Source organism: Ricinus communis, chromosome 1, assembly GCF_019578655.1.
Source record: "Ricinus communis isolate WT05 ecotype wild-type chromosome 1, ASM1957865v1, whole genome shotgun sequence".
Taxonomy (NCBI): Eukaryota; Viridiplantae; Streptophyta; class Magnoliopsida; order Malpighiales; family Euphorbiaceae; genus Ricinus; species Ricinus communis.
The window spans coordinates 19974127-19996323 of NC_063256.1; the positions used below are offsets into that span (position 1 = coordinate 19974127).

Genomic DNA, 22197 nt, shown 5'->3' on the forward strand with positions numbered 1-22197 from the left:
TCGCAGCTGACTCACGAGTTAGCTCCTCCTTTTCCTCCTTCCTGTTGTCGCCGCTGCATCTGGTCTACATGGTCGTTGTTAAGGAGATTCGTTAACTCCAGCAACGATTGATTAGGAGTTGGGTTTTAATTTTTCGGATATTAAAAATCTTAATCAGCTTTAGATTTGTGGTAATGACATAATTGTGCTAAAGTGAATTCATTTCCTCTATTGTTCTTGGTTCTCCTTTTGGGCTTAGTTCCTTTTTCTTTTTTTTATGAAATTGGTTTTGCAGGATTACAAATGTGCTGTTGGATACTATGTGTCGCATTTCTTGTTTCATGAGAGCAAAGCAAAAGAAGGGCAGAAGCTGGTGCAGACATTGCGGATTGATGTTCTGATCACTGTCCATTGGTGGTCTCATTTCAAAACAAAAGCTGGGTCAGCGCCCTCTTGAACTATTAGGCTATTTATATTTTGGCATTTGATTGTAAAATTCAGTTGTTTCGCTTGTTTCATATTATCTGTATTAAACCTGCAATTTCTTATTTAGATTGAGGTTTATTAATAACGCATCTGTGTTTGTATGTGGTGGTGACGCCGCTGATTGAGAAATAGTTGAAGTTTAATATTTGTTTAGAGGATTAGATTGAAATTTGAAAAATAGGACATGAAAACTGTAGAGGTTTTAGAGAACCATCTGAAGCAGAGGTTTGCACTAATTTTTACAGTTTTACTCAAAAATAAAAGGAAAAAAGAAATTAAAGGAAAAGAAAGGTTAGAGAAAGAGAAAGATTATTAGCATTGACCATGTAAATGTGGGATCCATTCTACTTGCCCCTTCAGCCATGTTTAATGGATTACAAGACTGTTAAATCTCTAGCAATGAGGAGGAGCATTAAGTAAGGTTTTCTCATTAGTTAAGTGTTTAAGTGCGCTCAAAAATAGTTTAAGGACTAATCCGCTCTTCGCACCAAACATTAGGGGCACAAAATTGCACCTTTTCCCTCATAAATCAACAGTTCAGTTCAATTAAATTCCTTCTGTTATGCTGCTATTAGATAAAGAAAGAGAGTTTCAGATGGGGAAGAAGAGAAGAGGAAGAGGAAGAGCATGTGTTGTTGTGTTAGGAGATATAGGACGCAGCCCTCGTATGCAGTATCACGCGCTGTCCCTTGCTCTTCAGGTCTCTCTCTCTCTTTAATTCCATTATTTTGTTCAATTTCTTTTTTATTTTAATTTATCATTTTTTGTTAATGGAGTTGTCTTTGTAGGCATCTCTACAAGTGGACATTGTTGCCTATGGAGGTCTGGTTTTTGTCAAATTGGGGATTCTGATGCATTACATAAAATTCATCATGGCATTACCCAATTTCAACTATCTTCCGACACTAATTCATTTAATTAACTGTGCATGATGTGTGATTTGGCTAAAAATGTTTATTCGTTTGGCAGGTTCTGAACCCCATATGGCACTGCTACAGAATCAGTCTATTCATATCCACAAAATGGTATATATAATTTTCATTCACATATCTTTTCTCATACCATTACTATTCATTTACTTTCTTTGTATAATTCTATGCTAATTTTTTAATTCTTACAGAAACAGTGGCCAGTACTTCCTCAATCCCTACCCAAGTTGCTTAAAGCCTTGGTTCTCGTGCTCAAACCTTTATTTCAGTTTTTTGTGCTGCTTTGGCATCTCTGCTTCAAAGTTCCAGCCCCTGATGTTTTCATTGTGCAGGTGAACTTTTTCTTTTCTGACCTCTTTGGCAATCTTGATCCTTCGGTTGTTCACTACATTTAATCAATATGCTCATTTATTTATAGTTGGAATTCATAGAACCCTATGATTTAAGTGTTCTAGAAACAAATCAATTATTTTCTTATATACACTGCTGTAAAATTTGTAGATCTCTCTTCTATTTGAAATCTTTGCTACAACTTAACATGGTTGTTCTTGCTTGCATATGTTGGAAGTTTGTGAATAGCTCTGGTCATTCTTCCTGGATTTTTCTGTTGCTTATTTCTCACGCACATAATAAAAATGAATTTCATAGACAAGCATATCTGATGTGAATGACAGTCCTCTTTGCATTATCCTTCTTTTTTTTCTCTCCTTTTGGTTGGTTCTCTTCTTTTAGGATGTCTTGTGTTGCATTTCCTCTAGCAATGGTTTATGCATTTGCACCTTTTTGAATGGTCATTAGTTTAAATGAAGGAAACTAATGCAATGCAAGGAGAAGACTGCATACATTTGAACCTCTTAAAAGATAGTATACTTGTCAAATTCTTTTATGAGGAATTAGCTGTCATGTGAACATTTAATCTTGACAAAGTTTCATTCATTTACTTATATGAAGCTGCTTTAGAGAAAAATGGCTTAAATTTGTTGGTCTTCTGTCACTGTCTTGGATTTTCCTGGTTTCAACCTGACAACTTAAGTTTGTCACTGTGCTTTCACCTTGCAAATTCCATTGTGTTTCCAAGAATATAAATTGGAGGTGGTTTAAGGTCTATCAATAGGCCTGCTTTTATAATATTCATTTACAGATTTGATTTGCATTTTCAACTTCTGTAATAATGCTTTAAAATGTAGTCAACCAAAAGGTTAACAGGGTTATAGTGCAAACATGGTTCGTTTGCATTCATATAATAATATTTCAACCTATAATAAGAGTCTGGATTAGAATCATAAAATGTCATGCTTCAAATAATATCCCTGCTGCAATATTTGTTCATATGAGCACTTGTATTAAATTCAGTATTAAGTGCATGCATGAAACATGAATTTGTGTTGTGAAGTTGAGTACTTTACCAGGTGGAAACCATTAGCAGTATTTTATAACTATCCATTCTTCAAGTTTAAAATTGAGCCCTTGAGAAAGCATTTAAAAAGACGGCAGAAGCGAACTCCAGATATTAATGCACTGATTCTTTTAGATGTTTGCTTTGTGTTTAAATAGGTATTCCTGTGCTATATGTGGTTGGCATTATCGTGTACACAACTTTTTCATTATGCCTATACACTCCAACATAAAGCCTCACCCACCTTTAGAAGAGCAAAACTTTGTTTTTCTGGAAAATGGATGAAAAATGCAGTATTAACTTTGCAATACCTCCTCCTCCCCATGTTTCAGTCCCTGGTGTAATTGTAATGTCACAGAACTTAAGTTATTGTTGAACTTTTAATTCGCTCTCTGGTCCTTACAGAAATTTAAAAGAACTGTATATCTTGATGTTTAGAGCATGCATGTAATATATGCATTTTGTATGTATACAATCATATAGCTGCTATCTATCATTTTGTTTGATCTGGCAGGATCTATATTTTTCTAATTATGGTTTTCTTTTCATTGTTTCCATAGAATCCACCTTCTGTTCCAACCTTGGTGGCTGTAAAATGGGCAAGCTGGCTGAGGAATTCTGCATTTATTGTTGATTGGCATAACTTTGGATATACGTTATTGGCTTTGTCCCTTGGAAGAAACAGTCGATTTGTAGCAGTATATCGTTGGTATTACTTGGATGCCCTGTGGAATCTTGTACTTTTGTTACAAGAAGCTAAATCTGATTATGCACCAGATGTCTGAGTTTCTCTGTGCCTCAGGTTCGAGAGACATTATGGGAGGATGGCTAATGGTTCCCTGTGTGTAACAAAGGCAATGCAACATGAACTGGCTCAAAACTGGGGAATTAAGTAAGGTTTCAGCTTAATTTTCTAAATTTCTTCATCTGATGGGAAAATTTATCAATTATATTATAGCTCAATGTCATTTGATCATCTAGTACATGATAAACTTGACAGCGCTACAGTTCTCTATGATCAGCCTCCTGAGTTTTTTAGTCCTACTTCACTCGAGGAGAAGCATAAGGTAAAGAGCCTTCTTTTATTTTATTTTTTAAACCATTTTTCAGAAATGTGGAGGCATAATTTGTTATAAGAAATGGATTTTTTTTAGTTGTTCTGCAGATTAGATAAATACATCATTCAGCCTGGCAGTATTCATGATTGTGCCAGCTATGGTACTATAGTTCTCTCGCTCATATATATGTTGAGATTCATTTTCATTGAGATTTCTTTGCATGAATTGGTCATCTCTCTTATGATCCATAGGAATGGGGAACCACAATGTAAATGAAACAATGTTTACCACCAGTGTTGATGGTGATACCATCTTAAAGCCAAACAGACCAGCACTTGTTGTTAGCAGTACAAGCTGGTGGGTTATTTTATTTTTTCTTTATTCTTTTTTGTTAAATGTTCAAATTGAGGTTTCAAAAGCTATATTACTGCTGATTGCCCAATGCAATCACAGATTTTGGTTGTGGCATGTATGATAGACATGTTAATTGGTGCTTTAGTTACCTGCTTGTTCCAATTTTAAGTCAGTCCATTTATCTTATGTTTGTAACCTCAATTCCTTTGTTGGTTATTTATTGGTAACTTTCAAATATAAAATGCGGGCTCTTCTTTTCCCATTTCTGGTGGAGGTTGAGGCTAGCGGGTAAGAGGGTGTCTTGTATAATTTTTAGCTGCTTGACCATTTCTTGAAGCAATAAACTCAATTAATTATTTGTTCAACTTGATCAAGCACAGCATTTGTTGAAGTAGCAAACTTGCGGAAGCATTTGCTCAACTTGATTAAGCAAGTTGTGCCTACATGATTATTCAAGCATAGGCTTGCTATTTACTACAATGGAAATCAAATTATCGAATACTTACAAATGGGATTGATGGAGATTCACCATTCATAGTTTGATTAGTGGCTTATACACTAATAAAATATCAGAAGATATTGAAGCACGTGATTGATGGCCTGTATGTTGAACATCATCCTTCTCTTCTGATTCTTTCATCCTCCAAGTGCAATTATCTTTCCTTTCTTTTACTGTGAAGATGTAGATCTTTCACACTATTTATCTGGATATCTTTAAAAAGCCAATACAAGTATTTTCTCTATTTTTCCTTTATTCTTCTCCTTTCCTGATTGTCCATCTTTTTAGAAAAAGTTGTGTTTTTGTTTGGCCATCCATATTATTTTGTTGTGGTGAACTCGGATGTTTTAGCTAAGGAGTCTATGAGAAAGGCTTCCATTTTAAATATAACTTTTCAGAAGACATTATTTTAAGATGATAACATTTCAGGACGCCAGATGAGGATTTTGGCATTCTCCTTGAAGCTGCAGTAATGTATGATAGACGTGTTGCTGCAATCTTAAATGAAAATGACTCTTCTCTTGATGAGGTCCTTTGGAAGGAATTAACCAAGGGGAAACAGTGCTTATATCCCAGGTTGTTATTTGTCATTACAGGTAGTGCCCCTTCGACCAAGTCTTTTATTCTATTCCAAATGCATAAAATAAGTACATGCTACAACCTTTTAACTAGCCTCATTCCATCGATGAAGGTAAGGGGCCTGAAAAGGAAAAATATGAAGAAAAAATAAGGCGGTTACACCTGAAACGTGTGGCATTTCGTACCATGTGGTTGTCAGCTGAGGATTATCCATTGCTTCTAGGTAAAATTTTGACTTAAATTAGTCTACTCTTGCCCCTCTTTCAGAAAAAATATTGTATGATATGCCATTTCTTTGGCTCTTTTATCTTTACAGGCTCAGCAGACCTAGGTGTGTGCTTGCATACTTCATCATCGGGGTTGGACCTTCCCATGAAGGTATATCATTAATATGGCAACAACTTTTACCAGGATAAGCAAACTGTACATGTGTGTGGTTACAAAATTTGAGTTTCACAAGAACTGATACTCTATAAAATGTGGCATAGGTTGTGGACATGTTCGGATGTGGACTGCCTGTTTGTGCTGTTGCCTACTCTTGGTAAAGCATTATCATCCATTTATTTAAGCATGTGAAATAAGGCTATCTATGTTTATTGTTTGTAATCATCTTCTCTGTTTGAAGCATCAAGGAGTTAGTTGAAGTTGATAAAAACGGTCTCCTCTTTTCGTCATCTTCAGAGCTAGCTGATGAGCTTTTGGTAATTAAATTACTTAGAATTTTTATGGCTAATTAAGATATTTGAATATTTTAAGTTTCGCATCTCTGTGATTAAATCCTTGAATTAGCGGAGCTATGAGGGTAGGTTTCAAGTTTTTTATCGTATTCAAATCTTAATATTTAATTAATTGAAAGGTCCATGACCATGTTTGCTCACAATCTTATTTCCTTAGTAGGCAAAATAGACAAACTCGTACTCTTTCATGTTTGATGCCAAAGCAAATGGCTTTATCACAAACTCGCTAACACACCACATGATGTCTTACTTTGCAATTTGGCCTTGTATGACTATAATCCCTCTTGCCCTGTGTGTTATTTTGAAATGAATCTTCATTAATCAATTAGCTTCATAGAAAAAAGTTAAATTGGTTTCATTTTAAACATGTGCAGATGTTGTTCAAGGGTTATCCAGATGAATGTAATGCACTGAAGTTGCTAAGAAATGGTGCTCTGGAAAAGAGTTCTTCAAGGTGGGCTACTGAATGGGAAGCGCATGCTAAGCCATTAATAACTGAGGCAAGATTCTTTCTTTCTCTTTATGTCTGCAAATATTATCATTTTATTATTTTAATTGTTCAATCAAGTATCCTCATTTATGATAAATTTTGGTAGGCTGTAGTATTTCACTGCTATATATTTTGGTAACCCGAGGACACTAGATAGTGATGCTTAACAGAATTGTTTATGATTGTGGTCTACTGCCCTTTTCTGTTGCATAAACTTTTCTTTATATGCATTTTTGAATTTGCAGGTTATTTCCAAGACTTCAAATTAATTTCTGGTCTCAAGTTGAATGTTTGTTGGAAAGTAATATAAAGAGGCAAGCTTGCTATCTTCTTTTGCTTTTTGGAAGTTACTTTCGGGCTCGTTTAAATTAGAATGTTTGATGTTTAACACTAGATAAGATTGCAAATGATTCTATTAACTTTGCCAACAAATTATTGAAAATCTATGAAGCTCTGAAGACTGGGATTGTTAACATGTCAAATTTTCTTTCAGAAAAAGATTTATAGGTACTCTAGTAAGGCTTGTCTTATCATAAACTTTTATCCCTGCTTTTTCAAAAAATATCATTTTTCATCCCTCACATTTATATGCCATTTCACAAAAATATTCTATTAGTCAGTAGTTAGTTCAAAGTATAAAAAAAATTGACTTGTTATTTCTATTACGGATTAATTTACTTTATAGTATAAATGTTAGGGACTAATATATTGTGCAAAACAAAAAGTCAGATCAAACCATAAGACAGCTGTGTTCTTTTTTTTTTTGAAATTTTTTTACCTAGACTTGGTGTATATACCACAACAAAAAGAAGAGTGACACATACGTACAAATGTTTTATACTTTGATATTGGATGACGGACACATATTCTATTATTTAAAACTAATCGATGTGTCAATATCTATCGGTTTAAAGTATAGGTAAGGACATGCATCAGGCCTAGGTGAAAATTTTTCCTTTTGTTTTTATTTTATATTTTACTAATGAACATATCAACAAGTTACTAAGTGATAGAAAAATTCTATTTTTGAGAAAACAGAGATGAAAGTGTTGTAATATCCTTATAAATTCACTCATATTGGTTAAGAAATCACTCATATTGGTTAAGAAAATTTCGCAGTCCCTGGCTTAAAGCCTGTCTCATTGCAATACCTAATATTATATTTGGTTTAAATCTATTAAGAAATTTATTTTATTTAAAAAAAAGACATGAAAAATAAAGTAAAATAAAAATGATAAAGTTGAAAGAGATATTTTGGAGCTATAGAATATATATTGACTACTAAATTTAATTTTGCTATAACTTATTCTACATAAACTTGATTATATAGATTTCTAAATTAATTTTAACTTCAATCAGACAACATAAATTTTAAATTTGTAAATAAATTCTATAAATTTTATAAATTTCAACTAAACAAAGTGTAAAATTCAATTCATATTATAAAACTCCTACTTTACTTTTAGCATCACTAAAATTCGTTTTGCTTGATTTCAAATTCATGAATATGATGTACTTTCATAGCAAGACATAGATTTAAATTCTTATGAGTTGAAAAATATTCATGATAGCATAATATCATATCATACTTAAGAGTGAGGTTTTTTCGGAATTAAGTTCAAAAGGATTACAGTGTTACTAAACTTAAAATGTCGGGAGTTTTGTGTTGTGATACAGATTGAAATTCAAGGACTAGAACGAGAAATGCAAACACGCTTAATGATGTCAAGGACAGCCTTTTGAGTAACTAGGATTAACTTTGTAACAGCTCATTGCAGCGCTGGAGACCGGGCAAAGGTTTAATGGCCTAGTTTTTTCTGGCATTGCTCTGCTGCTGGGCATCTTTGCAGCAGGATGCTTTAATATTTGAGAAATGGCTCAGTTTTATTTTACAGGCATTGTTAGGGTAAAGGAAGGGAAGGGCTCCCATGTCATGATTTGCTGTTTATGTAATGAAATGTTATTCCTGTCCCATTGCGATTACAGCCCCCATCACCCCTATTTGGCAGGCATTGAGGTTGCAACTGTGTGAACTGAATTGTATACTTTTCATCTGAATCTGCTTAACAGTGTTTCAATTTCGATTTGCAGTTAATATTTCGTCTTCGGCTACAGGATTCTCATTGTTTTCCTTTGAACATCATTTGGGAAGAAAATTTATTATTAATTCAACTAGATCATTAAATCTTAAGAAGTGAGAGCTCTGTTGCACTTCGTTGTTCTTGCAATTTTATTCTGCTAATTCTGTTTTTGATTCACTTTCGAATTACATCATTGTTTCTGTCAGAATATTTACCAAAATCTATCTCAGGAATGTACCAAAAAGTAAATTCGGGAGGGGCTTAATTTCTGTCCATTTAAACTGACTTGGGAAAACACTTATTTGCTATTGCTGTTATTGAACCAAAACACAACCTTCAATACAATGAATGGATCAAGGCATCTATAAATATTTGTTTCTGAGAAAATAGATTTGGTCTGCCATGAGAAAGAGAGAGAAAATAATGATTGTTTCAACTTTAACCACAAACATACACTTATTCTAATTTCCAAGCGTAGACGACATGGAAAAATCCTGAACTGGGTGTCCAGATTTCTGATGATGAGTCATACCCAAGACCCAACTTATCTTCAAAGAGTACATTGTTTCCATTTCTACTGGTATTTCTATTTCTATTGGTATTTCTATTTCTATTGGTATCAGAGTCAGGTTGGTAGTCTAATTCTCCGGGTTTGAAAATAAACAAACCGTGCCCTGAGGTTTGAGATGCAGGGCTACCAAACAGCCAGTCGTGCACGTCCCAGAAAATGTCTATCACCACGTTGTTCATGATCACTTTCTCATTTCCCCTAAATCTCCAATGCAAATTCTTAACATGAGTTACCTCGAAGCTGTCGATGCTAATCCATAGCTCAGGATCACCAAGCCCAGATGACATTTCAATGACAATATCATGTTCTCTGTGTTCTTCATTTCCGAGATGCAGCATTGCTTTGGTGCAAAATATTTTCTTACCATAAACATTTTCTTTCTTGCACAACAAGATAGGTTCAAACATGGATGGTCTTTTTTTAGTTCTTCTGTAAGCATCTTTCTTCGAATCTCCAAGCATTAACACCACTTCTTCTTCATATACAAGAGCCACATAGTAATCCGAGGAGGGCTCTGGGTTGCTCGAGAATTTTGCGCGCCGAAAATCCCAGTAAACATCTACTTTTCCACCATCTACTGGGAAGGATTTTAAACCCTTTCTACCCCAGAATTGCCATGTTTTTAAATCGATCTTGCAGGTGTAATGGTTTTCATTTGAAAGGTTTTCGACGCTAATGGTGAGAGAATAATTGATGAGGCTTTTGTTCCATGTTACTATTACATTGCGGTTGAATTCTGCTACATTGGCTTCGTATATTAAGGTGACAGAGCTATGGGGAGCTTTATTTGTTGGCTGATCCTCAGGTTGTTTCTCTATCGAGGGTGGCGATTTTGAGATTTGAAATGGGTCGTGCATTTTCGAGTACGAGTACTAACCTTAAGGGTTAGCCCAGCTGTTTAAGGAAGTTGGCTTCTCACCTTACTGATAAAGATTTAATTCCAGAGAACCTGATGAATTGATATTTCTTCTCTGAATCCCTTTTAATTCCAGAAAAACTCTGGATTCAGATTAATTGCAAATGTTGATGTTGAGATCCCCTTGACATTTCAAGACAACAAGTATGATATTTTCATATTTTCTTGAAAAGGAAATGCCTGTAAAATCTGGCTTCTGTAACTAATACATGGTTGAAACGTAATGGTTTGGCCATTAATAAGTAGGGAAAAGATGTTTCTGTTACATTGGGTCAAGGATTGTTCCTTGAACACTGTCAAAAAAGTTGAAGCAGAACAAGATTTCAAAGGTGGTTGAAGGTGTTGAAAATTGTAATGGCATTGAGAAAATCTCATACCAAGAAACTGAATAGGAGAGATGGACATGAAAATTAACTTTTTGAGAAATATGCAACTAAACTGAGGCTGTCAAAGGGGTCTGAAACAGAAAAATTCATATGCTTGTTAACTACATGCAGTTGTTGTCCATCAATTTAAGTTAACAGACAGGCTGGTTGGCTGGTTAAATTTAGCGAGTCCATGGAACAACCCTTTGATGGTCTTTGAAAATAACCATCTTTTTTAGTCAGTGCAAGATTCTCGCAAAACCCTCCTTAAATTGTTGTGTAACAAAAACCAATTAACAAAAGCCTAGTTGGGGTAGAAATTTCATAATTTAGATATGATATAATCATTGCATATATATGTATTTACATTGCTAGCATTAATACATGAATAGTTCCAAACATGGAAAACAAAATGTTAATTTACTATGATATGTGATTACAATGCTTTATAGGAAATGCACAAGATAAATTACACACAAATTACATGAAAAAAAATTGTCCATATAATGTAACAAAAGAAGAAAAAAAAAAAAGCAGTCACCTCATGGGACATCCTGAAATTCCCCCTGAAAGAAGTTTCCAACCAGAAATCAAACGAGAAGAATCACTATACAAAATTTCAGTATATCAATTAATGTATATATTCATTGCTCTCTCTCTCTCTCTATATATATATATATATTTATATTTATATACCATCATATCTCATGGTAGATTAAAAAACTTTCCGCGAGGGGTAGACCGGCTCCTCCTGAATTCAGGCATAGATGTGTTGCCACCTTCCTTAGGATTGCGGATTGCATTACTGGGAAGCTTGTTTTCAAGTTTCCCTGCCAATAAGGGTTCCACGGCTGGCACAACACCTCTGCATATCATTGGAAAATACAGATGTAAATATACCAAGCTTATATGCAGATAATATACTAAGTTTACAGCTGTGGCTACTGGGGTATCTAATCCCATTTGCTCCCCTAGCTTTGAAACTTAAGAACAAAGATTTTTAATTATACCTCGGTTCAAGATTTTGGGAGTTCCTTGAGAAGCTCTTTTGAATCTTCTTTATCTTCAGAGCACCTATTGTTGGAGAACCAGATAGAAAATGCTCATTTTCAGGCTCTGAAAAGTCACTCTTTCGAGGCTCTTCTATCTTTTCTACAGAGTCAATATCAGAAAGCATTGTAATCCCTGCATCATACTTCTGAAACTTAGCAGGCAGTTGATGCTTTGCCTTAATCTTACTTTCATTTTTGGTTTTTCTAATTCCGCCTTGTCGTATATTAAGAGCCTGCCTAAACTGCTCCTCTTCATGTTCTGGGTGTATTTTCCTATAACTAATTCTTTGGAGGTTAAATAGTGTATCTGAGATGTTATCCGGCTTTCCTGCTTCTTGTGGACTCGTATATTGTACTTTTGTGTTGTTATCTGTTGATGTGGCTACTGGCATTGCAGCAATGGATTTATTGACAGGCACTCTAGCTGGAAAGGGTACTCTTGCAACTGGGTGGTTTTCAACTGTGTCAGCCTTGACCCTGCTCCTACCAGAAGCTCCTCTATCCGTGGAGATTGATCTCCTGACAGGAGGAGATGGTGACCTTGCAGAGCTTGGTAACCTCTCTTCAACAGCAGGAATTTTTGACAGTGTTTCCTTGTCTGCAAGTGCTGAAGGAAATCTTGACCTCCTTTGCTTACCAGAAGAACAACTTCTAGGCTGAAAGTTAAAGCCAGCACCAGCCAAATCCTAAATATTCAGTGAAAGTTCAAGATTGGAACAAAATGAAAAAAATCTGCCTTACTTCAGATTGCTATTCTTTTACCTCAGCGCTTCTCGGTTCATCATTTGGTCGTTGATGAGGTTCAGGTTTGAAGCTGGAATTGGCACCATATCTTGGCATGTAGAATGGAGAAACAGCTCTCGGTTTATGAGTTTCGGCAATGTTTCTAACATTTCCAGCTTTCATTTGCTCTAATTCGGATTCCTTTCTCTCTAACATCTCTTTGAGATTTGATATCTGTACAAAGGTGACAGTGAGTTTTTTTTTTTTTTATTACGATTAATTTAAGAAGAAAACTGCATGCTCAATCCAAGAAAATTGCACCTCTTCTTTAAGTTCTCGAATTTCGCCAGTTTCTTTGTTTGATCGAGCTGCCCCAAGTTCTATGGATGCAACTCTCTCAGCAAATTTCAGGGTGCTGATTGTCTCTCCAATAGCGTTAACTTCAGGATTTATATGCACAAACATCAGTGTTTTAGCCTGCCCACCTGAACATAAAATGAGAAAAATTAGGAAGAGTGAAAGAATTCGAAAGGAAGAGAATTCCATAGCATAATTGAACAAATACCTAAAGAATCCTGTAAGACTTGTGTAAGCTTGCTATTTCTGTAGGGAACATGGGCGCTCTTCTGTGCAAGGGCAGCTATCACATCTCCAAGTGCAGAGAGAGATCGATTAATATGCTGAGCTTCTCTCAATCTCTCACCTACAGCTTCAGATTTATCCACTCTTTCACTTCCAGCCAAGTCCACTAGATGAAGGCAACCTCTAAGGATAGACCCAGAAACCAACTCTTTTCCATGGATATGAACTGTCAAAACACTGCAGCCTCTCCCATGGAAAAACCATCACTAACCATTTCTTAAAATCTTTACTTTCATGAAATTAATGTCATGCCAGTTGATAGAAAAGAGAAGTTCTACCTATGTGAACGGCTGCTTCGCTCGTTTAAAGCAGTTGCACCGACAGCGCGATTTCTTTGACCGATTCTCATCAGGTCAAGCACATCCTGAGTACTAGAAACTGGAACCCAGCTTGCATCAGGTACATTAAGTCCATTCATTTGAGAGTTGTTACGTATATCTAATGTTCATGTAGTGAAGGCATATCAACTCCTGAGGGAAGAATTTCGGCTCAAATGTAATCAAAACATTGCAGAGATCAGCATATTAAAAGTTAATTAGATAAAAAAAATAAATGTATGAAAGGATATCTTCTGTTTGATCCATCACTAACTAATAGGTCCCTGACTTGTTCATTGTATATTTCAATCATCTGAACTCCTACTTCATACTTTATGACATTTGCCCTTGTCTTTGAAATCTGAAACAAGTCGCGAAGAGCTCGGTAGTTCACACCCCATGTTTCCTCTGAGGTCAGATCAGGGCCGCTCTGGCATAAATTGAACAAAACATATATAAATTTTATTACATGTGATAGTGAGTTATTGTACAAGATTTTGCGGAACTGTGCTAGTCAATCACTTTTGCTATACCATTGTATATGTCTTTCCTGATCCAGTTTGGCCATATGCAAAGATGCAAACATTATAACCATCTAGAACAGATCTAACCAAAGGTTTTGTATCTCCATATATTTGGTCTGCAGATAAAAAATAACAACAATCCTTGTCAAGAAAATGAGTAGAAACTTAAATTCCTTTTAGTAGAGTAGGAAAGTTTTGCTGCCAGAAAGTTTTTATACCTTGAGTGACACTTGTTCCAAACACTTTATTGAAAGAAAATATCCTTCTTGAATCTTTTCCATGCTTAAGAGGATTAACAATCATGATATTTCCATTCTCTCCAATATAATCTACTGTAGATTGCGAATTTGATTGCCCTGACAAGAAAGGCCTCACTCTACAATAGACCCTGATTGTTCCTGTTCAGAACCAAATGTTACCAACTCATTGGAATCCACTAGTTCTGAATAAAAGAAAAATAGTGAATAAGAAATGGGTACCTTTTAAGTCTTGGACTTGATTGTAAAGTTGGCGATTTTCCTCCAAAACTTTGTGATAGCAAGTGGATGCAACTTCAAGACCCTTTATGTGATGCTCTGAGGCATAAATATTATATATGAGTTGTTACTGGGGACACCACCAATTACTTCAAAGTAAACAGTTTATAGTATTCACTATATGAACAGCAAGCAATATTTCTCACCAAGCCTCCTGAGCTCATCTTCCCAATCTGCATGAATTTGTTTTACTTCTCGTTTCATTGATTTGTAGTACATTGTAAGCTCCTGAAAGATAGATAAATAGACAAACAAGTGAATTATCTATTCTCTTGACAAGATTAGAAGGTACAAACTCAAGAAAGTAGTAATCAATTAAGTTATGCAGTTAATAATTGTTGAATAGAGAGAAAGGAAGTTCAAATGAGCTAATACTCAAACCTGAAGCTCTTTCTGATGAAGATCAACTAGTTCTATACGAGCAGAAGAGTGACTAACAGTATGCCGGACAACTTCTCGTTTCCCACCACAGACACAAAAATTGGAGAAATCATCTGATGCCAAGTTACTTCTTTGCCTAAGATATTGTGTAATAGCTTCTATGAATTCAGCCTTTGACAAGGAACCAAAATCACTCTTCAATATTTTCTTCAGAAATAATCCAAGCTGCAAGTTGCAGTGAAAGAACACATCAGATTACTTTCAGGGCCTTAAAGAAAATCAAAGAACTTTGGATTTATTGAAACACTGATAATGTGGAAAGACTTCAGAGGAAATACTCCGAGAAATTTACCTGAGTGCCTTGAGAAACGAGCAATGCAGAGAAATCTCTAACTACCTTACTGAGTAAAGCATCTATTACCTGCAGATTAACACAAACACAATCATACAAGATCCCACAAAACAGAAGAATAGAATATCAAGTAATTATTCAGTTTCTTAGGCTCCATTATCAATTTGATCCCTCCAATTCGTCTGGAGTTCATATATATTCCAGCACTGCATATTCAGTGGTCTATATTCCTGTAACTTACTAATCCAGAACTACAGAACTTACATTGAGTCTATTTTGATAATGTGGAATTAACATAATAAAATCTGAAAGGATCTTACCTACCATTGCATTCAAAGGCAGTTCTTCAATCCCATTAGTCTCTCTAAGATAAGCTTGCAGGAGCCCAAGTCCAAAGCGATCAAAAAGAAATGTTAGAGCATTTGCAATTTTGGATTCTTCAATTGAAACCTCATTGGAAAGATGGAGAAAGTCTAATAGTTGTTCATATTGTGATGATTCTGATTCATCAACTGACTCATCAGTGCTTTCACTTCCAACCAAGGAAGGTGGAGACTCCTTTGGCAAGGATACAATCTTTACAAGCCCTCCATATCTCCATACCCCAATGCCACCTGCTTGCTTCCACTCATAATATCCTTTCAGACAAAGAATACAGTCCACAACTTTACTTGATGAACCTCCCTGTGTATCCCCAGATTTTGAAATCAAAGAATTGGTTAATTAGAGAAGGCATATGACAACAAATTATCATAGCAGCTATAAGGAAATGTTTCAATCAGAAGTATACATGTGTTACGTTTATGTTATGAAGATACACTGACTAATGACTAGAAATATGTGAAACTGTTTATATGTCTGTTAAAAGAAAAGCATGCTCGAATTTCCAATGAGCTTTAGCTAACAGGTATTGAAGTCTTCTCCAGGGATATGAAGCTTTGAATTCATACCTCAGTTGGGAGTCAACTGACCAAAAAAGAAAGGATATGCATAATTTTCAATCCTGATCAAGGAAGGAACATTAATCTGCAAGTTTATGTAAGAGACCACATGCACAACCTGCAATCTAAGAGTAAGGAAAGGATGTCCATAGGAAATTTTTTGTGCGTTTTCAGACAATAACTTCTGGTTGGAAATACTAGCAGAACTCCATCTTATGAGTACTATAAATGAGCCAAGCAAGTGAAAATAGGGCACTATAAGATTGCCTTTAAAGGAAAAAAGTGAAAACCTTCTCCAAATCAGATGCTTCAAAAGTCAGGAGCTTCATGTCTTTAACAGCCACCAAAAAGTTTCTCATGTTCTCGAAATACTGAATTGCAGACTGTGCTGCTGCTTCTGTTGACTGCACTGCAATTATTGGATTCTCCACCACCTGTACAGAACCATTCTCAACATCAGTGGGAGTCTAAATCAAAATCTTATTGTAGCACCATACAAGTGAAGTAGAATTGGCAAGAATATTCATTCTAGTCAGAAAGATAGTATAAGATAATAATAATAATAATAAGGATCTGTATTGCATTGCTATTATAGTTGCTATTGCAGTATATTTGAAATGTTTCTTTTGGATAGAACAACTAAAAACTAAAGCTAACTAGCATCCGTAACTTTTAAAAGAGGGTTCTGATTACTTCTTCAGAGCTGAGAGGTTTCGAGTTCCAAATTGAATCTCAATAAAAGAATTGCTTATCATTTTAATTTTTAGATTAATGCCAGAGAAATGCCAGTAAATAGAGGGTTGACAGGAGGTAGGTAATACCTTGAGGACAGCACCAGGATTGACTTTATTGAGGACATTGCAGAGAATGAGACCATTCCTTAGTGCAAGGCAAAATTCTTCCTCAGAGGGTTCTTTGGGCAAGGTAGCTGAAGCACCTTTGTCCATCTGCCTTAGCCATTCTGCTGCTTGGTTCCTCCTTGAAGCTGCCACACACAGAAGTATTGTTATTGCATGCACTCTAATTTTCATGCATATGTTTGTAGTATTTTTGCTTGCACTAACTTGTATCAAACCCTTTTAACATTTAACGGTATTTATATGCTTAATTTAAAATTTAATCACTAAATTTTAATTCTTTTCATTTTAATCAGTCTCATTTTTAATGTTAGTCACTCCTGTCAAATAAGATGTTGACACATCGTACAAGTAGAAAATAAAAAGAAAAGAAAAGAATAATAAAACATATCGATCTCTTATTGACCGAGATAATTAAAATGTAATAAAATTAAAATTGAATGATCAGAGTAAAAATAAATAAATAAATTTTAGTTATTGAATTAATACAAAATATAAAGTTATTATCTAAATTATTCTCAGTTTAATTCTCTTACACAAAAAGAATTTAGTCCAATTCTCTTACTAGAATTGAATTATTTACAAGTTACAACAATTGAAAAAGAAAATGAAAGTATCTAATTATTCTTTATTTTACTTTTCCACTAATTACAGAGTGCAAGCGAGGCCTTATTAAAAAAAAAAAAATTGAATTCTTTGCACAATCATACAATTCCCTAAAAAACTTTGTAAAAGAAATTGAATTGAAGCAGCTTTAAACTATTTCCAATTGGGATAATTAATCAAACAGATTTAATTGAATTGAAAGTTGTAGCTAGTTGTAATAAAATAAAATTTCTGGAAAAATTAGTAAAAAGGGTCTTTAATGAGTAAAAAGAAAAAGTGAGAACTGAGGTACTATTTGAAAATGGTCATGCCTCAATTTATGGCTTTAGCATGCATGCCCCTACTACTAGTACTCATTTCTTTTTGGTGATTTTCTCTTTATTTTTGTTGGAATAAGGGGGCCCTTCAAAAATACAAAAATTATTACCATACCCCATTGGATCCAAATGGAGAAATAAAAATAATTATACTATAATAATGATAATTTTTTTTTTTATATTGAAAACACAAGTTAATGTCTAATTTGTCACTGGATTTCTTACACTCAAGTTAATGTCTAAATGCAACCCATCAATCATCCCTCATTGGTTTTCAAAATTGATTGGTTAATTACAGTTTTGTTTTTCCTTTTTTGTTTCTTTTTATAACAAAGGACAGTTTTCTTTATTCCCACCAAACCTAGGCCAGTTCTCCTTTTCTTTCTTTATTTATTTTTTTGAAAAACCCTAAAACTTTTAGACACAAAAGGTTGTTGTAAAATATATTTTTTAATATTTTAGTATTTAAAAATTAAAATATTAATAATTACATTTAAATTTACTAACTTTGTTAGTTTAATAATGTGATTCATTTATTAGTGTTAGTTGCTTGCGATTTCATTATCATTTTACTCCTCACTAATTTAGCTTATATTCAAAATTAGGTGTATCAATTTTTAAAATTTGGAAAGAAAAATCAAAAGAAAAGAAAATAATCTTATAAATTAATTTTTTTTATTTTAATAAATTCTAACAAGTCTTGATTGATTGACAAAACTATAAAGCTCTATATTCTATTATTTATCTGAAAAGACCGATTTTACAGTAATTGAATTTTTATTTTAAATTTAATTTTTTAAATTATTAATAATATTAATAAATTAAAACACAAACTGCTGATAATATATTTTTTAAAATATTAAAATATCACTGAAAAAATTACAAAATCTCTCGTATTAAAAAAATTAAATTATAATATTAATTTTAATATTTTTTTCCTTTGATGTTGCATGGTTCTAGAGAGTCTATGACTGTTTGGCTTGTTGTTATTAAAGAAAATGGAATTACTGTGAGAAAATAAACCCATAATGGAGAAATGACCCATTTTTGAGACTTTTAAAGAGCCCTCGTCACTAGCCCGTAGTCCGGTGGTTGCCTAGGGTTGGTTCGGTGAGCATTCGGTTACCCCATCTCTTCTTTTGGCACTGCTGCCGACCCACAACATTTCTCTAAGCAAATAATATTATTTTATCACTGCGGACTGAGGTCCGGTTGGTGGCAGTTAATTATGAAGCTGCTTAATAACTTAAATAAGTTCCAAAATTCATCTTTATCATTATTAGGATACTGAGGCAAAATTCTATAATTATCAGATTTTAATTTGATGGTTATTCATTTTATATTAAAAATTAAAGTTTCGAATTCAAAATCTATTTTTTTAACACATTAACATGTTGATTATATTTTTATTTATAATTAAAAAATAATATATTATATTTGTATAAAATATAACTAGTTTGATTTTATAAACTAATAAAAGTTATCCAGTTTCTAAATTCTAATTTAAATTTCTAACGAAATCAAACCATTTAATTTTAAATTAAAAATATATAAAGTATAAAAATAATAATTTGTGATGCAAAGGTAATATTTTATATTTAATAAAATAAAACATAAAAAAAGTAACATATTCAAAATTGTCCTGCTAATTGTACTCATGTCCCTCACACAGACTGTGTCAGGTACAGAATTAGAATAATTTCTTTTTTTTTCTTTCTATTATTAGTATTTTGAAAAACAAATCCAATCTGCCTGGACAAGTCAAATTAACAAAACAATTTAATAATTATTGGATTTAGCTTTTCAATTTTTATTTCTCTTTTGTTTTTAATTTTATTTTAAATATTTATTTTCTTTTTTCTTTTTTTCTTTAAAAAAAAAAAGAAAAAGAAAAAGAGAGTAAATTTATTAGAAAGTGCTCCACTGCTATTTCTAATAATTGCTTATGTTTCAATCTGAAGAGAGAAAAAATGATTGTGAGGGTACTCGAGGCTGGCTCAAAAGAAACATTTATGGTCCTACACGATATTTACTTTAGTGGCTTTTTATAATAATATAAATAAATTATATTAAATTATTTATAAAGTTTATAATTTTATTTTTATTTATCTCTTCTCTTATCTTTTGTGTTGAATTCTAAAACGCTGAGTATAATAAATAATGGTATATTTAAATAGTGAATCTAATTAATTCATTTGATTCTGAAAATTATTAAATTTTTTAGTTTTGAATACACATAATTAATTTCTTAGAATGATTTAAGTTTATTTAGAAATTAAAAATTTAAGAAAAATAAAACTTATTTCATATATATATATAAAAGAAAACTATAAAATCCCATCATAATTTAAGAATATACTAAAAAAATAAAAATTTAATAAATAAATTTTATATATTAAAATATAAAAGTCACCCTGCTAAAATATTTAAAATAATAAATTCTAAATAAAGATTATAACTTACTATTTTAAGTAGTTTTTGATTTAATTAAAAAAATTTAAGTTGGATTTATATAATATCAAAATCATCTTAATAGTAATAATAATTAAAAAAATTAATTTTGAGTGATTATATGAAATATCCCTGTTAGATATTCTTTCTTTGTGTTAAAAATCTACCATTAGTATAAATGTAGATTTGCTTTCGGCTAAAACAAAAGTAAAGATTAGTTCAATTGGACCCACATATCAAAGGTAAACCCACGTCAGCATATAATAATAATAATCGGGTATTGGATCACCCGCAGTCTCCGCCACATCATAGTATTGGTCTCAATGAGCATAACTTTTAATTAATTGTCTATCCTATTTTTTTATCATATTATTACACCAACACTGCCACACTTATTTTGCCCCCAACAAAAGATTAACAGTGGTAAAAAAAAAGGAATAATTTATCGGACTTTAGCATAAAATTTTAAAAATAATAGACGTGAAAAACTAAGAGACATTGGAGGAAGAAGAGCCCCGTGAAAATGAATTGAATTAAATTATTTTCATTTCGATTCCATTTATTTTTATCTACCAATATGTGTTAGATGAACTAAAAGAAGAACTTACGAAGAAGAAGAAGAAGAAGAAGAAGAAGAAGAAGAAGAAATAGTAAACTGTACCAGCTTCTTCAGCTTTTCGTTGAGCTAATTCACGGTCGTTGATGATCTCCTCTGCTGCATATGAAGCGTCATTGTTAGAAATCGAAGACTTTAATCCTCTCAAGTTCTTGCAAGGAGATGTCAGTATTATTCCTGAATTGGTGGTTTCTTGTGGCATTTCTCTTTTTATCTATTTCTCTGCAGCAGCAAGAAAAGCTATGATCAACAAGAGCAGATGCAGGAAAAAATAAAAAAGAACAGTAAAAAACATTCGTATATACATACATTAGTCACTCGCCCTTTGCAGGTTTGATCAAAATCTTGAAGGACAGAAAGAAAAGGGCAGGAACAATGAAGTTATAACAGTGTGTATGGTTACTGGTAAGTAAGTGAAGAAATGAAGAAGCAGATCCAAAACTTAAAAGCCCAGAAAATGGAATGGCAGGTGACAGGTTTCTCGTGGGGAGTGAAAGGGCAGAGAGCATTCAAAAGAATTACTAACAAAGAGTGGTGCTATCCCCTTATTAAATGCATACACAAAACAAAACATAATAGAGAGAGAGAGAGAGAGAGAGAGAGAGAGAGAGAAAAGACCCTTCAAAATTGAAACCCTTTGCCTCCTGGCTTTCTTGGATGGATTCAAGTGAAATCTTTTTAACAATATAATAATATCACTATTGTTATGCCTTATTGTTAGCAATTACCATTACACGTGTCCATTTTAACTCTAAGTGAATTCTCTGCTAATAATAAGTTCCAATTTTTCTCTTTTTTTACTATATATTTTTATTTATATATTAAATTTATAAATAATTAATATATATTTATTAATTTTAAATAATAAAATATATAGCAATTATTCAATATTAAAATTTAAAATATTTTTAAATGGACAACAAGGCTGAAGAATTTGATTTGCTTAATATTAATTTTTTATTTTTATTTGCCCAAATTTATTAACTTGGATTAACTCCTCATTCACATATGTATAGCTTACACAATAAAAGCAATATATCTTAGATATTAGTTTTTGACCGATTTAGAATGGTTGAAAATATATATTTTTTTAATATTATGTTAGAATCTCATAATATTTTAATTTTTTTCAGTTTATATACTATAAATTATCTAAAAAATAATTTTAAATATATTATATTTTTATTTTTAATATTAATAAAAATTCAAAATAATACAGACTATATATAATTAAAATTTAAAGGAAAATCTTTATTTAGAATAATTTAGAACGTACTTCAAATTTATGATACAATTATATATTTAAGATTTTAAATCTAAAAATTTAATTAAATTAGTAAAAATATATACCATTTTATAAAGTGAAATAATTTGTTATACAATGAGACACTCACCTTTGACTTGAATTGGGTCCATTTGACTTGAAAATGCCATTCCACGTG

At 32.8% G+C, this 22197-nt stretch overlaps 3 protein-coding genes across 11 annotated transcripts; 1 reads left to right on the plus strand and 2 right to left on the minus strand.

Annotated features, from left to right (window-relative positions):
- Positions 1–282: 282 nt before the first annotated feature.
- LOC8271840 (UDP-glycosyltransferase TURAN) lies at positions 283–8761 on the plus strand. Of its 7 annotated transcripts, none has more exons than XM_015727220.2 (18): positions 283–420; positions 1041–1165; positions 1254–1287; positions 1435–1490; positions 1586–1726; positions 3351–3499; positions 3593–3682; positions 3791–3857; positions 3945–4008; positions 4100–4205; positions 5131–5297; positions 5393–5503; positions 5597–5658; positions 5769–5821; positions 5906–5981; positions 6392–6517; positions 6753–6821; positions 8599–8761. In XM_015727220.2, exons 2-17 carry the CDS (start codon positions 1061–1063, stop codon positions 6774–6776), a joined length of 1431 nt encoding a protein of 476 aa, XP_015582706.2. In that variant the 5' UTR covers positions 283–420; positions 1041–1060; the 3' UTR covers positions 6777–6821; positions 8599–8761. The 7 variants fall into 7 exon arrangements, 4 of the variants coding, with proteins under 4 accessions (XP_015582706.2, XP_002532170.2, XP_048235627.1 ...); XM_002532124.4 differs by lacking the exon at positions 8599–8761 and adding an exon at positions 8185–8585; XM_048379670.1 differs by lacking the exon at positions 8599–8761 and adding an exon at positions 8276–8585.
- Positions 8762–9044: 283 nt separating this feature from the next.
- On the minus strand, positions 9045–10753 carry LOC8271841. Its single transcript, XM_002532123.2, has one exon. It carries the CDS (start codon positions 10014–10016, stop codon positions 9045–9047), a length of 972 nt encoding a protein of 323 aa, XP_002532169.2. The 5' UTR covers positions 10017–10753.
- Positions 10754–10841: 88 nt separating this feature from the next.
- Positions 10842–21402, minus strand: LOC8271851 (kinesin-like protein KIN-14F). Of its 3 annotated transcripts, XM_048379661.1 has the most exons (19): positions 21065–21402; positions 20801–20977; positions 16730–16893; positions 16199–16342; positions 15292–15651; positions 14968–15036; positions 14616–14840; positions 14381–14462; positions 14178–14273; positions 13917–14096; positions 13708–13814; positions 13426–13604; positions 13136–13300; positions 12781–13034; positions 12537–12700; positions 12255–12449; positions 11451–12178; positions 11137–11305; positions 10842–11006 (listed from the first exon to the last, which is right to left on the minus strand). In XM_048379661.1, exons 2-18 carry the CDS (start codon positions 20955–20957, stop codon positions 11146–11148), a joined length of 3429 nt encoding a protein of 1142 aa, XP_048235618.1. In that variant the 5' UTR covers positions 20958–20977; positions 21065–21402; the 3' UTR covers positions 10842–11006; positions 11137–11145. The 3 variants fall into 3 exon arrangements, with proteins under 3 accessions (XP_048235618.1, XP_048235621.1, XP_048235615.1); XM_048379664.1 differs by having other exon boundaries at positions 10842–11305; positions 11451–12148; XM_048379658.1 differs by having other exon boundaries at positions 10842–11305.
- Positions 21403–22197: the final 795 nt, after the last annotated feature.

Excerpts from the sequence above, each read along its gene's own strand:
- LOC8271840 (XM_015727220.2), top strand. The coding sequence starts at position 1,061 with ATGGGGAAGAAGAGAAGAGGAAGAGGAAGAGCATGTGTTGTTGTGTTA. Across the intron at positions 4,206-5,130 it reads GTTGTTAGCAGTACAAGCTG|GACGCCAGATGAGGATTTTG; the intron begins GTGGGTTATTTT and ends ATAACATTTCAG. Across the intron at positions 5,982-6,391 it reads AGCTAGCTGATGAGCTTTTG|ATGTTGTTCAAGGGTTATCC; the intron begins GTAATTAAATTA and ends AAACATGTGCAG.
- LOC8271841 (XM_002532123.2), bottom strand. The coding sequence starts at position 10,016 with ATGCACGACCCATTTCAAATCTCAAAATCGCCACCCTCGATAGAGAAA.
- LOC8271851 (XM_048379661.1), bottom strand. The coding sequence starts at position 20,957 with ATGCCACAAGAAACCACCAATTCAGGAATAATACTGACATCTCCTTGC. Across the intron at positions 16,894-20,800 it reads ACGAAAAGCTGAAGAAGCTG|CTTCAAGGAGGAACCAAGCA; the intron begins GTACAGTTTACT and ends TGTGTGTGGCAG. Across the intron at positions 13,605-13,707 it reads CAGGAAAGACATATACAATG|AGCGGCCCTGATCTGACCTC; the intron begins GTATAGCAAAAG and ends AATTTATGCCAG.